General features: G+C 42.2%; 1 protein-coding gene across 2 annotated transcripts in view; it reads left to right on the top strand.

Annotated features, from left to right (window-relative positions):
- The window catches only part of PHC3 (polyhomeotic homolog 3), a 51,977-nt gene that overhangs the window by 26,163 nt on the left and 8,289 nt on the right, over window positions 1-17,525 (top strand). For both annotated transcript variants that reach the window (XM_083504004.1, XM_083504003.1), the window contains exons 7-14: window positions 3,200-3,440; window positions 4,944-5,818; window positions 6,542-6,692; window positions 8,323-8,576; window positions 10,190-10,349; window positions 13,586-13,700; window positions 16,181-16,316; window positions 16,413-16,644. In XM_083504004.1, coding sequence (XP_083360130.1) covers window positions 3,200-3,440; window positions 4,944-5,818; window positions 6,542-6,692; window positions 8,323-8,576; window positions 10,190-10,349; window positions 13,586-13,700; window positions 16,181-16,316; window positions 16,413-16,644 — 2,164 coding nt within the window. The remainder of the gene's footprint in view (window positions 1-3,199; window positions 3,441-4,943; window positions 5,819-6,541; window positions 6,693-8,322; window positions 8,577-10,189; window positions 10,350-13,585; window positions 13,701-16,180; window positions 16,317-16,412; window positions 16,645-17,525) is intronic.

Here is a 17,525-nt window from a genome sequence, read left to right as displayed (position 1 = left end):
CTTTTCAGAACACAATCAAGGAAGCAGGCAGCCAACTGTTCCAATATAAGCTTTTATTTTTGTACAAATAAATATATTGCATTTGCATTAGCTCAGTGTGCCACATATTTGAGCGTGTATGAGAATTAAGAGCTTAAGGGCAATCTTTTCTCATGTAGGATCTTTGGCCTCAAGGCTTCCAGTGACCTCACAAAGAACTGTTGCCACATCAATAACCCTATCCTCTCAATTTTTTGATCTGCTTGCTTTTCTGTTGCCTCTTTTTTCTACCACTACCTTCAGTCTTACTGTGGCATGTTACCTTTTAGTGCTTGTCTTCATATTTTCATTTATAGTTTCCTTGTCATTGTTCATTGTCCTCTTTGGTTTTAAATACCTTAATGTATTATTTCTTAAAAGTGAGACTGCGACTTTGACCATATTAGGGTCAGGAACCTAGTCATAGACACTGTTTTGTGTAAAAGACAGAGCAATGAACAGAAGAAAATAAAAGAAAAATCACCCATCTCAATATGTAACAGAGCAAACAGCAAAAAGTTCATTCCTCTTCAAGATGAAGGTGGGGAGTTTTTGTCCTTCCTGGAGAGAAGGAATATTTCAGCTTTTAGGCCAGTCTTCCTCAAACTCTGCCTTCCAGATCTTTTGATACTACAATTCCTATCATCCCTGACCACTGGTCCAGCTAGCTAGGGATCATGGGAGTTATAGGCCAAAAACATCTGGAGGGCCGAGTTTGAGGAAGCCTGTTTTAGGCTATGCCTTCTAGGAAAGAGCAGGGTAGTTCTGCTATTTTTAAGCTACTACTTGGAAGTAACATATAGGCAGTGCGAGTGCCAGGCTACTTTGTGCCCTAGGCAAGGCTAACTACCTCAAAAAATTGCTAACTTCAGTTTTCAGAAACAGATGACTTGCAGAACAAATCAAAAGCACAAACTTGAAATTGTTAAATTTATCTTAAATTGAAAGAATATGTAATACATCCATATTTGATTATGTTTCTCAAATAGAAAATGTTTTAGCCAAATCATTTTGAATAATAATCTTGTGAATTATGATATTAAGATGTCTCATAAATTTCAGTTTCATGCACATCAGTATCTTGCTTTGAGTCCCTTTTCCTTTACTAATTTTGCCACCAGTTCCTTCAGGTCAAGTGCTGATGCTTGGGCATGTTCAACTGTTATAGTTCTCAAGCCAACTAGTCTCTTTTGCAACATGATTGAGCATATGTAAGTTTTTATAAGTTTGAGCTTTGAGAAACTGCACTTGCCACTTGCCACTGACACTGCAAGTGTGAGAAACATTAGGCACATTATCCAGGAGTTTTTGTCTCAGTATGAAAAGAAGTACTGCTTGTGGCAGCATGGACTTTGGAAGTCTTTGAGCTATTGCTATACGTTCACAGCAAAGATATTCAGCATCAGTATAGTATTTTTGTTTCCATCGTGCATCTATGATTTCTCCAATTTTTTGCAGACCTTCAGTACATCATCAGTAGATTTTGTGTTCATACTGTATACAGTCAAACCTCTGTTGTCGAAGGTAATCTGTTTGGCTTCTGAAATGTTTGACAACCGAGGCACAGCTTCCAGTTGGTTGCAGGAGCTTCCTGGACTCAAAAGGAAGCTGCGTCAGACATTCGGCTTCTGAAAAGCATTCAATACCGGAGCATTTACTTCCAGGTTTTGGCGTTCGGGAGCTGAAACGTTCCAAAATGGAGGCGTTCACCGTCCGAGGTTTGACTGTATATCATACAGGAAGCCAAATAGGGAATTGTATTGTTGTAGCTGCTGGAATCTTTTCAGTTGTACCACGGAATGCCAGGTTTTACATGCCAAGAACTCTGACCAAAGCAGTCAAGTATTCTAAGATCTGTCACCAATATTGTTTTTCTCGCCTAATTTCCTGCTGGTTAACATTGTGAATTGGTTTTCCTTAAGATAAGCACAATTCAAATTCTCTCCAGGCAGGTCTGATAATTTTCTTAATGTTCAGTATTCCTCTCTTGTGAAGACAGAATTGCTCCCGTGTTCTTCCAGTCTTTTAATAGAACCATAGAATTGTAGAGTTGGAAGGGACCCCAAAGCTCACAGGAATGTCTTGGGATGTCAGTTAACAGTGGTTCGTGTGAAGCTATGCAGGGCCTTAAGGGTATAAATTTATTTATTGTCTGTTTGATCAACATGATTATGGAAGTGTTCAAAACAGATATACAGTGGTACCTCGGGTTAAGTACTTAATTCGTTCCGGAGGTCCATTCTTATCCTGAAACTGTTCTTAACTTGAAGCACCACTTTAGCTAATGGGCCCTCCTTCTGCCACCGTGCCGCTGGAGCATGATTTCTGTTCTCATCCTGAAGCAAAGTTCTTAACCCGAGGTACTATTTCTGGATTAGCGGAGTCTGTAACCTGAAGCGTATGTAACCCGAGGTACCACTGTAGTTGGACTTCCCTTCCCTTTGTATTATAAGTATAGCACCTTACAGCCTGGCATTTCAAGCTAGGTGCAGGTATCTTAACAGTTTCCTGGAATGTGAGAAGTCATTCTGATTTGAGGAGCATTGACTTTGACCCAGCTGTGGTCTAGTGAAGTGCCTGCAGTGTTTTTATTTTATTTACCAGCAGGAAACTTCATCTTTTCAGGATTCAGTTAGCATCATGTGGAACTATAAGAATCTCGTACCTCTGTGCTGTGTTTCACTTTTACAACTAGTGTTCAATACAAATATTTTACATCCCTTTTTGCAATATATTTAAATGGTTTGTTAGATACACTTTGAGGTGGCCTTTCTGTATGGTAATATTAGGGGTATCTATGTTTCCTCCCTCTTTTCATTTTATCCTGCTGCTACCCCAACCAGAACTGTATAGCCTATCATAGATGTGACAGAAGACCAAGCCAAGTAATTTCCTTGGGGGAACTGTGAATGGATTTGAATTCCACTATTTATTGTCAGTCTAATAGTAATATCATGTACATTTTAAGATTGCTCTCTAACCAAGATAGTATGGACTTCGGTATTCTTAACATCTCTGGCACTGTAGATATTCAGAAGCTCGGTTCTGACCTGTTTTTCCCATGGGACTTACTGGGCTTCATTGTAGTGCTTTTCTGATTTTGGCATCGTCAAATTGAAAGTTTGCCATTAAGCTGGTTATTAAACTTCATGTTGGATTTCTTTTTAATCACTTTCTATAGGTCCAGAATTTGACATTACGCAGCCAGAAGTTGGGTGTATTATCTAGTTCACAGAACGGCTCTCCAAAAAGCAGTAGTCATGCCCAGACACTAGCTGTGTGCCCTAATAAACCCGTAACCAGTACCAAAGCCAGCCAGTCAGATCCTCTAGAAAGCAAACGGAAAGGTGACAGCCCAACAGCAGAGCCTCGAAGCCCAGCCGTCACACGCACATCCAGTATTCATCAGCTCATGGCACCAGGTAGGATAGAGAGGTCACCTTCTTCAAAGAGTGTTCATTTAAATACAATGTATTGTTTGATTTTTGTGCATATTTCCTGTGTCCTGTCACTTGTGTGGAATGCACCACAAAATCTGAAGCCCCAGGAAATTCTAGGAAGCTCTAGGTAAGTGGGAACATTAAAATAAGCACTCATATACTGACACGACAGTGTTCCATCACATTCTGGACTGAAAAATTCTGCCTAAAGTCATTGAAATGTGACGTACATATTCATTTTACATATATTGGAGAAACAGCGTGGCACATTAGTGGTACATCACTGTATATCTATCTGGGAAGGTTTCTTCCCATTACCAACAGTAGTTGAACTCAAGTATTTGATGAGAGGGAAGCATTTCAATAAACTTCACTTTGTGCAATTCCTGAGGGTGAGAGGAGAACAGAACAGAACATCCCAATCAAGCACTCTGCTGGGTAAAGGATTGCTCTTCTGCACCTACCTGTTTTTGTTTTCAATTTCCCTCCCATTCTTGTTGGGATCAAATCGGTATAAATATGTTGGCCCCAGGGCTAATATACTAGTCCTCCTGGTTTGGGGCATGTCGGGGAACTGGGACAGCAATGGATCATTCATACCCAAGCCTTGCCCTGGTCTGGCCCCAAAACACCCTTGTCAACCCTACAAGCACCAGAACTCTGACGTCAGCAAAACAAAGGGCCATGGCAGTTTCCACAGCTTCAGGAAGGGAGCAGCCGGCATACGGTCTCCCTCTCCATGGTTAGATGTCTCTTTCCACTACTGGAGAGCTGATCTTCCTCTATCCCATGAGTTGCCATCCCAGGGACCCATAGGATTTTAGGGTTAGCGTTTGAATGTTACAGTCAAACAAACTCGAAGCTTTACTGGGGAATTATTTTTATTAGGATATTTGTAAGTATTTTAATACATGATGGCACAATAACACATGCCCTTCCATAAATGTATGAATTATATAGATTTTAAGGCAGCGAACGGCAGTGAAAACTGTTAACATACAAAATAAAAAAAAAATTCCAGTAGCACCGTAGAGACCAACTAAGTTGTTATTGGTATGAGCTTTCGTGTGCATGCACACTTCTTCAGATACCAAATGTTAACATACAAATTATTCTAGAATGCCTGAAGAACTGCTTCCTAGGGATAGTCACTGGAAAAATGTTAGCTACAACTTTGATTTTAGATTTGACTAGTGTTTTGTCTATTACAGTTGCCCAATTTAATTCTAAAAATGAAGAACTTTCTAGTGAAAAATTGTCCCCCAGCCCTCAAATTACTGTTCATAGGTGTGTTTCTCTAAGGATTTGTCAAATTCAGGGTATTGTATTGAATATATTAGTTGCCATTTATAAAGATAATGGATCTATTTGCTTGATTTGGTCAAATGCCGGGTGGACGTGACTAAAACCATGCATTATTATTTTTTGTGGATTTAAGGAAATGATTATTGATTCTCTCTTTTTATTTCCCTTTTCACTGTGCAGCTTCATATTCTGCTATTCAGCCTCATTCTTTGTTAAAGCACCAGCAGTCCCCTCTTCACTCACCACCTTCAAAAATTTCCCACCACCAGCTGATCTTCCAGCAGCAACAAGTTCAACCAATCACGCTCCAGCTTCCTCCCAGCCAGGAAGCATCTGTGTCGCAACACTGTGCCCCTCTCCAAGGCCATGCTCTTCCTCCAGCCCCCAGCAGCGCCTCATCGCAGCACTGCACACCTGTCCACATCCATCCCCCGCCACTTCCTCCTCCACTTTCTCCAACTCCATCCCAGTCCTCCCAGCAGTCAGTCGTGGTATCTCCTCCACCACCTCCTTCGCCCAGCCAGTCGCCAACAATAATTATACACCCCCAAGCTCTTATTCAGTCGCAAACACATCCGCTAGCATCATCAGCACTTCAGTCAGAGCATCACCCGGGGCAGGCCGATGATAGGCCAACAGAAGCAACCTCGCAGCCTTCTAATCTTCCAGCCCAGCTGCCACCTTCCCCAATAGTTCACATTGGGTCACCGGATCAGCCTACCTTGGTGTCCGCGGGCCAACATATAACATCTCCAACGCCTCACCAGCAGTATCCAGCTTTGCAGCCCACGCCAATCCCAGTGGCAGCCTCTCCCCAGCTGCCAACATCTCCAGCCCACAGCCAGCCACTTCCTCTCCCGCCTGTTCAGTCTTTACAAGTGCAGCCTGACATTTTGTCCCAGGGTCAGGTTTTGGTGCAGAACACGTTGGTTTCTGAGGAGGAGCTTCCTGCTGCCGAAGCATTGGTCCAGCTGCCGTTTCAGACTCTTCCTCCTCCTCAGACGGTTGCAGTGAATCTTCAAGTGCAACAAGCAGTACCTGTTGAGACCCCGGTGGTGAGCATCTGAGAACATCCCTCTCCAGTTTTGAAATGGGAGATGAAACACTGACAAGTTTAAACTGGGTGGATGTTAGATATTTGTTTTATTACAGCTCTTCCGGATTGAAAGCGTTTGCCGGTTTTACAATTTTGATGTGAAAGATTATACATTTGACTTAAAAATTGTTAGGTCTCGACCAAGAGCAGGGTGGAAATAGCTAAAGGAATGAATGCATATGTAAATCAAAGCATCCTAACCCTGTCATGTATGCACCAGCTGTTTATTTCATGATGAAGCAGTAATCACTATACAGTGGACCCTCAGGTTGCGAATGTGATCCGTGCGGGAAGCACGTTTGCAACCCGCAGCGCTGCATCTGCGCAGGTCACGATTCGGTCTTCTGCGCATGTGCAAAGCATGATTTAGTGCTTCTGCGCATGCGCAAGCGTCGAAACCTGGAAGTAACCCATTCCAGTACTTCCGGATTTGGCGCGGTGCGCAGCCTGAAACATCTGTAACCTGTGGTATGACTGTAATCTTTGCTAAAATTACATTGATAATAGCTAAAGTTACATTGATAATAGCCTTATTTTGATTAAGTTGGCAAAACCTTTATTTCAGTATGGCTGTCCTGCCTTTCCCTTCAAAAAAAATAAATAAAGAAGACCCAGGGCAACTAACAATTCCATAAAATATCTGTAGGGTTTGATTCTAAAAGTGCTTATCTCTTCAATGCAGATTTATCAAGTGGAAGACATGTGTGAGGAGGAGATGCCAGAAGAATCGGACTGTGTGCGTATGGTTAGGACCCCCACTCCACCCACCTTGTCACCTCCTGCTATAACTTTAAGAAACAGAGACGAGCTTGGCTATGAGGAACCTTTTTCAGGTAAGAAGGAATATGGAGGTGCGTAATTATTTAGGGCAGATTCCGGTGTGGTGTCCATTCTTTTCTCTTTGTGCAGTTTTGATTGTGCTGCAAGATAAAGGGGTAGAATCTCACCCAGTATACTTGAATGTCTGAATTGTGTCTTGGATTCAGCAGATTGCTGAAACCAATTTAGATTCAAGGTGGGGAGAGGACAGGGGGGAAACTGATCACCCGCCAACTAGTTCAACTTTAGCAGCAGGCAGCCTGCTGGTTTGTAGCTTAAGGCAGAAGGAAACGGCAAGAGCCTCTCCTTTTTTTGCACATGTGCTTCTGCAGCTCAGACCCCTGAAGGAAAAAGAGAGAATTCAAGGGCCTATTATAGTAGGCAGACATGAGGAAGCCAGGCAGATCCAACATCAGTAGGAACAGAAGAGGAAGGAGCTAAACAGTTTCTATATGAGGGGAAGCATAAGTGAGCAGCCACATAGCCACTGAGGTACAACCAATGGCTGACATGATTGTGGAATTGGGGAGAGGTGCAGGGGCACCCTCTTAGGGTTTCACAGACCCCAAAGCCAGGCATTATTGACTTGAGGTGGATGTAGGATTGAGTCTTTTGCCTAATGCGGGTTTTTTTGCTGCTTGCTCAGAGGCAATGACTAGCAATGTTCATCCGCCCTAAGATCCCCAGATCTCTAGAGCTACCAGTCTCTAACATCTGTAAGCCAGATGTCTGCAACCAGCTATCTTAAAACATGGCAATAGGTGTAACTCAATAATCATTGCATTTTAACCCCCCACACCTTACATTGCATTCCAGGCCCCATCCCAGGCCACAGATTCATCAGATTTGGTGAAAAGCACCAATGAACTTTGCTTAACTGGGTATAATTTGGTTAGTTCCCATTTTTAAAAAAATGCAATGTCACAAAGCCAGGCTTCACAATTGCTGCTCACTTCTGTTAACCTCAGTCAACACAAGATAACAGAAGACAAGAATGTCAGTAGCTATTTAGCTATAGGTAAACTGTCATTGGTGTGCATTTCCTCAGAAGTATTCAGAAATGGAATATGTCACAGGCAGAATATTGGGCAAGATGGACCATAGAATTGAACAAGTAGCAGTGATAGTTAAGGAACAGAAACATAGAAGGAGGCATGCTTGCTGGTTGTTTCTCAATTTCTCAGCATGTACACAAATTAGGTTATACAATTTATCTTCTGCTTATTAAAAATAAAAATATGAGTGTGATTCCTTTAATGTTACAATAATGTTTAATGGACTAGAAAAATGCTTTAGGCAAGAAAGAAGGATAATTATTATGCACAACAGGCTGCTAGCATATTGTCCTCCTTGCACCAATAAATTTCATGCCAGTGGAACTGGATTTCTGTGCTAGTTAAACAATATTGTGATAAATCGCATTATTCAAATTGCTATGTTGTGCAGTTCCCACTCCCAACAGTGCATTTGTGATACTGGTAGGCTCTTATCTAAGATAAGAGCACACTGGACAAAAAGACCAAATTACTTTGGCAATTTGTCAGTAGAAGAAACAAGAATTAGGAAGGAATTATGTAGTGGTGAAGCCGTGAATGTAAATAATGCTTGAGTTGTTTTTTAAAAATAATAATACTTTTTTTCCAGAACAAGACGGACATCCCTCAATGGCCTCATCAGTTAGCGCTTCTGTAATTAAATCACCATCAGACCCTTCACATGCCTCTGTTCCACAACCACCTCTTTTGCTTCCAGCAATCCCAACAAGGAGTAACAGCGCATCAGTGTCTCATAAGAACCCTAGCATAGAAAACAAACCTCCACAGGCTATCGTTAAGCCACAAATCCTGACCCATGTTATTGAGGGCTTTGTGATCCAAGAGGGGTTAGAGCCATTTCCTGTAAGTGTGCAATGTTGAGCCATATTTGTATCTTGTTGGTTGGTTGGTTTGATTTAGGAGGCAACGTGTTGTGGTTATTTGGGGCTATTGCTACTCTAAAGCTTTTCACTCCAAATAACTTGATTCTAGTAACTGCTGTCTGTCAAATAGCTTATTAGAAACTCTTTCACTGTGGTCAATGGGGTCTTTTTTTTCTTGGTTTAGATGTGTTGCCTCCCTGCAATTCTGAACATAAAGTAGCAGAGCTAGGAAGGCCCTCTGCATGAGTCCCAAAAGACCCCTGCCCTTCAGATTATGTAATTCAGAGTTCACTGGACCAATGTGTTGACTCAGTATAAAAAAGGGGGCAGGAAATGGGAAGGCATCTGATGTCAGGATGTAGAGAGGAGAGCTCAAAGGTAGATAAGATTATGTATTCGTCCCAAGACCTTCTGAGTCAGTTGACTCTTCCTTGGGGGCAACCATTAAAGGAAAGATGAACCAGTACTGTAATTGATGCCAAAACATGCAAAACGGTCATGGACTAGAAATAGACTGATTTACCCAATCCGAATCCTGCCACAATCTTCTAAATGGATTCACTTCTGGATAGGCTGACCCTGAATGGGCAGTTTTTTTGCCTATACCACGCTGTTATTGTTGTCAGCTGTTAAATACAACTTACGTTCAGTCCATCTATTGAACTTCAGAGAGGAAAGAATAAGCAAAGAGGATAGATAGATAGATACTTGTAGATAGATTCCAAGCCATTTTTTATATTATTATTATTATATTTATATACTGTGTCATCGTCCCCACCTCCCCCTTGAAAAGGCTATAGGTTGATTAACAGCTGCAGGCCTGGTTGAAGAGGAATGCTTTTGCCTAAACTTATTTCCCTGGGGCAGCGTTCCACAAATGGGGAGCCACCGCAGAAAAGGCCCGTTCTCTGGGAAGGCCTCATCACAGATCACAGGGTCTGTTCATATGAGCTATTGGCATCCTGAGCAACATAAGACATCATAGGTCAAAACCATCACTTTGAAATGGATGCAGAAGCTAAATAGCAGCCAGTGCAGCTGGGCCAGGATTGGTGTTACATCCTTTAGAGTCAGCTCCACGTATAACATTCAGCAGAATTCTTCTACCTTCATAACAGGCAGATTATCTTCCTGAGTCTCTTTTCTTTCCTTTGTACACATTTAAAGACAGAAAATAGACAATGCAAGACAATGGAAGGTAATCTATCTATCTATCAAGAAAGGAGTGGGAAGATATTTTAGATATAACAGGCATTGGATGAATTGAAAATAGCATATATATTTTCTGTGGTGTCTTCTTTTGATACTTTCCCTTATGTTTTGAGATTTCCGAAGCCACAAGTAGAAGTCTAAAATAAGCAACAATTTCTTTCAAATGAAAAATAGATTTCTTTGCTTCTCTTCTCATTCTTCCATTCTCATTCATCTGTTTTGATTGTTATGTTGGTTCGGAGTTGGACCATAGACAACAAAAGGCACAGACCTATTCTTTGTCTCTCTGTGTAGCAATAAGTCTAATGAATGCATGCCCTGACCTTGCAAGGTTATGTGTACTGTTTTCTTGTATCATGATCTTCTTTTCTCTTGCAACAGGTAAGTTGCTCCTCTCTTCTAGTTGAGCAGCCTGCAAAAAAGAGGCTGCTGCTGGAGGGCCAGGCGGTGAACGTTATGTGTGTGGAGCCAGAGCTGCAGAACAATGCAAAGCACGTAGACAACTCCTCAGACACGGAGTTGGAGGATATAATTACGGAAGGTTTGTGCATCTTATTTAACATATGCTGAGCAACTGTATTTTCTGAAACCTGAGCCTATTCTATTTTTCCGCCAGAGACTGTTTCCTGAGATTTCTAATTACCACATTTTCCCATGTATAAGATGAGATTTCCTCCCAATTTTTTAAAGTTTAAAATTGGGGGTTGTCTTATACAGCGGAATGCTGCAATTAAATATGTAAATAAATACATGCCGCCATCCATATTCTTACCCCGCCCCCAGCCTCCCCTCACTATTGGCCTCACAACAAACCCTGGTCTGGTACTCTCCCCCCCCAGCAGCCCCCACTCCAGACATTGTCCCTTCCACCCAGTTCCCTCAGCCGCCCCCTGGCTACCCAGACCCCCCATTCCCCAAGCGCACTCACTCAGGCAGCTCTGGCAATCGCAGCTCCTCGATCAGCGTTCGCGTCTGCCAGCGCTCGTGGAGTAAATACGGTACATACCGTAAATACTGAGACAAAAGTGCCACATACAGGTGGGAGAGCTGTAGCTGTAGCTACGGTGGAGTTACACTGAGCTGACAGGAGCAACCGCCATTACACAGCTTGCCTCACTGTTTGTTGTTTAAATATATGGTACTAAATATACCGGTGTTTTGAACATTTAATAAAATATCAAAGTTCTGTTTGGTGTTTAAAATATTTATTTATTAATTTTGGGCTCCAAAAATAGGGGGCGTCTTATACATGGGGGCGTCTTATACACAGAATAATACAGTACAGTGGTACCTCGGGTTAAGTACTTAATTCGTTCCGGAGGTCCGTTCTTAACCTGAAGCATCACTTTAGCTCATTGGGCCTCCTGCTGCTGCCGAGCTGCTGGAGCACGATTTCTGTTCTCATCCTGAAGCAAAGTTCTTAACCTGAAGCACTATTTCTGGGTTAGCGGAATCTGTAACCTGAAGCGTATGCAACCTGAAGTGTATGTAACCCAAGGTACCACTGTATGTTAGGAAAGAGAGTTTCCCAGACATTGTCACCCAATGCCATATTTTGTGTGAATGCCGAAGTTGTAAATAAATGTTTTAGCACCTGATCTTGCTGTTGTCCTTTTTGTTGCATGGAGGTCACAGCCCTGACTGCAGATGTGTATCCTTATTCCCTTCAAATGGTAACACATACACATCAGCAGCATGTATGGACTTCCCTTCCTTGCTTGATCAGGCAACTGTGCATTACAGTAGGCTCCATTATGTAAAATAACTGCAATTTTGGTGGTACACAACCAGATTCCAGTCAGCCTAGTACAGCGTAATAAGAACTACATTGATTTATAGACAAGCCCTCCCCCTTTTCATCAAGCTGACAATAGGGAATTTTCATGGGTAGAATCCCAGGTGAAATAGCAATCATAGACAAGAGAGAGTCCAAATTTATATACTGAGCCAAGGTGAATCTCTTTGGTGCAGAAATAGGGTTGGAGAGCACTACAACAAAAGGGCAAGCATGGGCCAAAAAGATGACATAACCTGATTTATGCTGAAATATCTTCATAGAGCCACTCCTGTCTGTACAGGGAACTGAATTTTCAGGTGTTCGGCTTTCATACCACTGAAAAGCAGCATTTTGTGTCGTCGTTAAATTCCTCCGTATTTTGTAAACACCATCAGATAAGCCATTGAGCAGTTCCTTTTGTTCAGCTGTTGGATATTTCAAAGAGTTAACAGCTTTTATACTACAGAAGCTGTTCTGCAGGTAGTGTTTAGCAAAAGTAAAATAAGATGCAATAATCTCTTATATTTCCAAGATAAGCTGTTGGTCACCCGTTGTACTTTATTTGACTAAAATTCCATGTGGCCTTTCTCATAAAGGACAAGTAGTTCTCAAATTATGTTTTTTTAAATAAAAAAGTAGCATTGTGTTAAGCATTTCCTCATGTTTTGTGCCAAAATTTATACGTATGCTGTTACGCACCCCACTCTTACAGTTATTTCTCAGTCTTACGTTTCAGTCTTAAGACATTGGAGGAACTGCAAACAATGAGCCTTCCTGTGCTTGTTGTAATCCACACGAATGTATTATATTTTCCGATAGGATTTATTTATTTAATTGATTGCTTCTGTTTTAATAGTCGCTTTTCTTCAACGAACCTCCAAGAAATAGTGTTTCTGTTCTTTTGTGGTGTCTCAAGTATTTGCATCCTTGTTTTCTCTTTGGTTTGGACTTTACGCACAAGTGGTGCTAGCCTGGTGATCGAATGCTACAGTTAACCGGTTCAGCCAACATTTACTCAAACAATGAATTTGCTTAAAGGCAGCAGTTGGCAACTTGTTCTGCGCCAGGAGTGAGGAAAACGTTTTCATCCCAAGGACTAGATAAAGAACTGGCTCATCCAGTTCTGGGGAGTTTTTGACAGGAGGGTGGCCTCATGCGCCGACGCGGTGGGTCAGGATTGGCTCATGGGCCAGTGGTTCCCCATCCCTGATCTAGCAAGACAAATTTTGTGTTCTTGGCTTTCGATTTCCCATTGCCTGCATAGGGTCCTTGTGCTGCCTTGGAGCTCTGGGTGGTAACACACTGGTAGAATGCATGTTTTGCATGAAGATCCTAGGTTCAGGCTGCAGCCTATCCAATCCTTTGCTAGTCAAAGCAGTTGGGCTGAATGGACCTGACTCAGCTCCAGGCACTTTTAAATGTTCGTTAAATTATTCAAAATAAGTATGTTTACAGACAAACTCGCTTGATCTAAATTAATTTATAAGGTAAAGGTAAAAGGACCCCTGACCATTAGGTCCAGTCATGACCGACTCTGGGGTTGCAGCGCTCATCTTGCTTTATTGGCCGAGGGAGCGGGCGTACAGCTTCCGGGTCATGTGGCCAGCATGACTAAGCCGCTTCTGGCGAACCAGAGCAGAGCACGGAAACGCTGTTTACCTTCCCGCCGGAGCGGTACCTATTTATCTACTTGCACTTTGACGTGCTTTCAAACTGCTAGGTTGGCAGGAGCAGGGACCGAGCAACGGGAGCTCACCCCGTCACGGGGATTCAAACCGCCAACCTTCTGATCGGCAAGTCCTCGGCTCTGTGGTTTAACCCACAGCGCCACCCGCGGCCCTACATAATTTATACAAGCCATCAAATACCGTTTCTCTTGGCAATACGGTTTGGAGTATCTTTTCTTTGACAGTTCATCACAGCTTCTGCCAGACTTTTGAAAATGTTTTTATAACTGAGTAGCTCAGATTGACTGAATTTATGTTGCTGTTTCCCTTTAGAGGGGCTGGATGAGATGGAAACGGATCTCCTCAAGTGCGAGTTTTGTGGGAAAATGGGATATGCAAATAAGTTTCTGCGGTCAAAACGATTCTGCACCATGTCCTGTGCCAAGAGGTATTCTTCATTAGTTATAATTTCAAATATTCCAAAAATTGTGTATAGGCCTGCTTTTTAAACATAGCGCTGGATTTGGGATCAAAATCTTATGAACCAGATAGTTCAGTGAGACCCCAGCATAGGATTTACCCAGCCTAGTGACTCTTTGTTCCAGTTTTGCTAGTGGTGTTTATCAGTTTGTTTTTTAAATCAGCTTTATTTTTACATTTTCAAAAATATAGTCAACTTGCAATTTACACATATTTAACTGGCACAATCACAGTTTTGCACTCCTGGGGAACATTGGCAATCCCACGTGCCACTGCACTCACCCTGGAAGAGCATCCAGAGGTGCAGGGAAAGTCTACACCAGCCTTGGGAAGAGTGCATATCACCTTCAAAGAGAGCCTGGAGGTGGTTGGAGAGTGCTGCACTGTGCTTTTTGCAGTTTTTAAAGGGTTGTTTTTGCTATGTGCGATTTTGGCTTTATGCTCTATCCCTGGAACGTAAGCCCCATGTAAGTTGAGAGTCTACTGCATGGATTGGCAAACTAAGGCCCGGCGGCCGGATCCAGCCCAATCGCCTTCCAAATCCGGCCCATGGACGGTCTGGGAATCAGCATGTTTTTACATGAGTAGAATGTGTTTCTTTATTTAAAATGCATCTCTGCGTTATTTGTGGGGCATAGAAATTTGTTCTTTCCCCACCCCTTCAAAATATAGTCCGGCCCCCCACAAGGTCTGAGGGACAGTGGACCGGCCCCCTGCTGAAAAGTTTGCAGACCGCTGGCCTACTGTATTAAAAAACTACAAGTTTATGAAGCATGTAACACAAATTTCCATTTCCCTTCTCTCCCAAAATACGTTACAGTGAATTTCACGTGTTGGATTTTGGACTGTTGTAATTGTTGGGCATTGTTTTCTATTCTTGCCTTAACAAGTTGTTCCAGAGAGAGTCATGCACTGCTGGTGGTTTTGTTATTGTACTGTCTTTTCCGACATGCTGAATAAACATGTACCATGTTTCTCCAAAACCATCCTTAGCTCTCATGTTTTTTAGAGCTGTAAGTTGCTCTGATAACTTTTCCATAAGAGCAGCGTTCCATGCCCTTTCCAACCAAGTCTCCAGGGTCAAATTAGCAGATGTTTTCCAGTGCCTTGCTATAACTTGTTTGGCTTCAGTCATAAAAAGGATTAACACTTCTTTAAACATAGTCTTTCAAATAATCGATAAACAAGCTTACATTTGGGGTCACAGGGTACTTTAATCATAATTAATTACCAAAGGAATTCATTCTTACTGCAGTTTCACCACTTATGGAAATAAGACCCCAATTTATCAGTATGACTGATTAAAACATTTATCATAGTAGTTGTTGCTGTTGTTGTTGTTTTTAAAAAATCAATTAACCCCAAACATGCTACTTATTGTGCTCTAAAAGCAATGTAAAGAAATTAACAACACAATCACCAGCGGCTCATGGAAAAAGTGGATAGAGAAAAGTTTCCCCCCGTCTCATAATAGCAGAGCTCATGAGCCTCCAGTGAAGCTGAATGTTGAAAAATTCAAGACAGATAAAAGAAAGTACCGTATTCTTCGCTCTGTAAGACGCACTTCCCCCTCCTAAAAAGTAAGGAGAAATGTGTGTGCGTCTTATGGAGCGAATGCAGACTGCGCAGCTATCGCTGAAGCCAGGAGAGCAAGAGGGATTGGTGCGCAGCTGCTCCTGCCTCTTCGCTCAAGAGGCTTTGCGTTGCTTTCTTGTTTCTAGTTTTCCTCCTCTAAAAACTAGGTGCGTCTTATAGAGCGAAAAATACGGTATTTCTTCGTGCAGCGCATAGTTTGAACTTTGGAATGGAGGGAAAGAAACAGTACTGAACTATACTAGCCCCTGAGCAGAAATTATTTTTGGTGTGGGTCATAGATATGTGGAATGACGGGGGTAGTTTTGGACACTTGATCCAAGCCACCCCCTGGATTTGCCCCTGTCATGCTTCAGTCCTCCTCTGGTATGTCCCCTTTTCAGCTGCACCTGTATCAGAGCTCCAGCACTGGTAGGGTATGGACTGTAGAGGTAATGACAGGAGGAGGAGGGGAATCTGACATGGGCTCTCCCTCCCTGAAGTCAGAACTCTCCCCACCCTCAGAGAAGACCTAATACTTCCTATTACCCTTGGCTCACCCTCCTAGGGGCCAAAGAACTGCAGGTGAAATCATATAAAACCACAAGAGGTAGTAAACTAAAATATCTTGAACTCATTAGATACAGTTAACTCAGAACATTTAGGGAAGTAACATTTATTTTAAACTATGAATTGATGGACTTTGACCAGTTTTGATAAGAAAACAATTATTTGTTTATGATATTTATTTCCTTCTTGCATTATGGAACCAAAGGCTCTATTGCTTTTTTTAAAAAAAGTTAGTTCTCACTGAGCATTGACATTCTACTCCCAGAAGCAATTTTTCAGAGTGTTTAATTTTTTTTTAATTTTTAGGTACAACGTCAGCTGCAGTAAGAAATTTGGATTATATGGCTCAGACAAAAGCAGTCGTTGGAGCCGGAGTCTTGGGCGACGCGGGCGACGGCCAAGCAGCTCTGATGGAGCTCCCAGGGAACACTTCCTTAGACAGGTCTGTGGAATGCTAACTAAACTCCACGGTGTCCTTTTGTAAGAGTTAATCAAGGAAAATGGTTATACTGTGGTTTATCTGTACTGCATTTTCCAGCTTCCAATTACTTATCCATCTGCAGAAGAAGACTTGGCTTCTCAGGAAGACAATGTACCGGTTGCCATGACCACTCGCTTGCGAAGGCAAAGTGAAAGGGAAAGAGAGCGCGAACTTAGGGAACTGAGAATTAGGAAAACAACAGACAACATGGATTTGTTACCAGCGATACAATCTGATCCATCCGGATGGACTGTGGAAGATGTTTGGGCCTTCATACATTCTTTGCCTGGTATGGAAATGGAGCACATTTGTTTGTTAAGAATGTCCGATGGCAATATTACTACTTTTGAGGAGTGAGGCAGAGGAGGCGTAGGAGAGCTGGTTTGGGTTGCAAAGAAACAGGATTAATATCGCACCTATTTCCTCTTGTGCTTCTAGAGTTTACTTTCAGAATCCTTGGCAGCAGAGAGGGGTTTCGGGATTTATACGGTGACTTCCAGCAAGTTCTCAGGCTTACCAAAAATAAAATAAAATCTCAGTCCAAACAAATTAAATGCAAACGTTAAAGTGATTTACAGGGGGGAACAGTTACGTTTTTTAAAACTGGAAAAATAAAAAAGACGTTTGCCTAGTTCCAAAATGACATCAGGGTAGGTCCCAGGTGAGCCCGCCACAGTCAGGGTACCACCACTAAGTAGGCCTTTTCTCTCACAGCCACTTAAAACCGCTCAGATGGAAACTGTTGTGACAGTTTTCAAAAATAGCTGGTTTATTTTCAGTTACAGATAGGTAGCCGTGTTGGTCTGCCATAGTCAAAATAAAAAAATTTCTTCCAGTAGCACCTTAAAGACCAACTGAGTTAGTTCTAGGTATGAGCTTCCGTGTGCATGCACACTTCTTCAGATACACTCATTTCTTATCTCATTATATATGATAAAGCTATTTTTAGCCATCTCACCCCTTGCTTTTTCCTGTAAGACCAATAGCAGTTGTTAACAGGATTACCACACCTATCAGCCAATCACCCATTCCCACCACCCTTCTGAGTAAGACTGCTCCCCACCCTCTCACTATGTATAAGGGTCTGGTGACTTCTGTTTCAGTGTATCTGAAGAAGTGTGCATAGCACACGAAAGCTCATACCAATAACAAACTTAGTTGGTCTCTAAG

The sequence above is a fragment of the Podarcis liolepis genome (assembly GCF_965112155.1).
Source record: "Podarcis liolepis genome assembly, chromosome: 5".
Lineage (NCBI taxonomy): Eukaryota > Metazoa > Chordata > Lepidosauria > Squamata > Lacertidae > Podarcis > Podarcis liolepis.
Note: the sequence above shows the minus strand (reverse complement) of the source record. Positions and strands in the feature narration are given on the sequence as shown.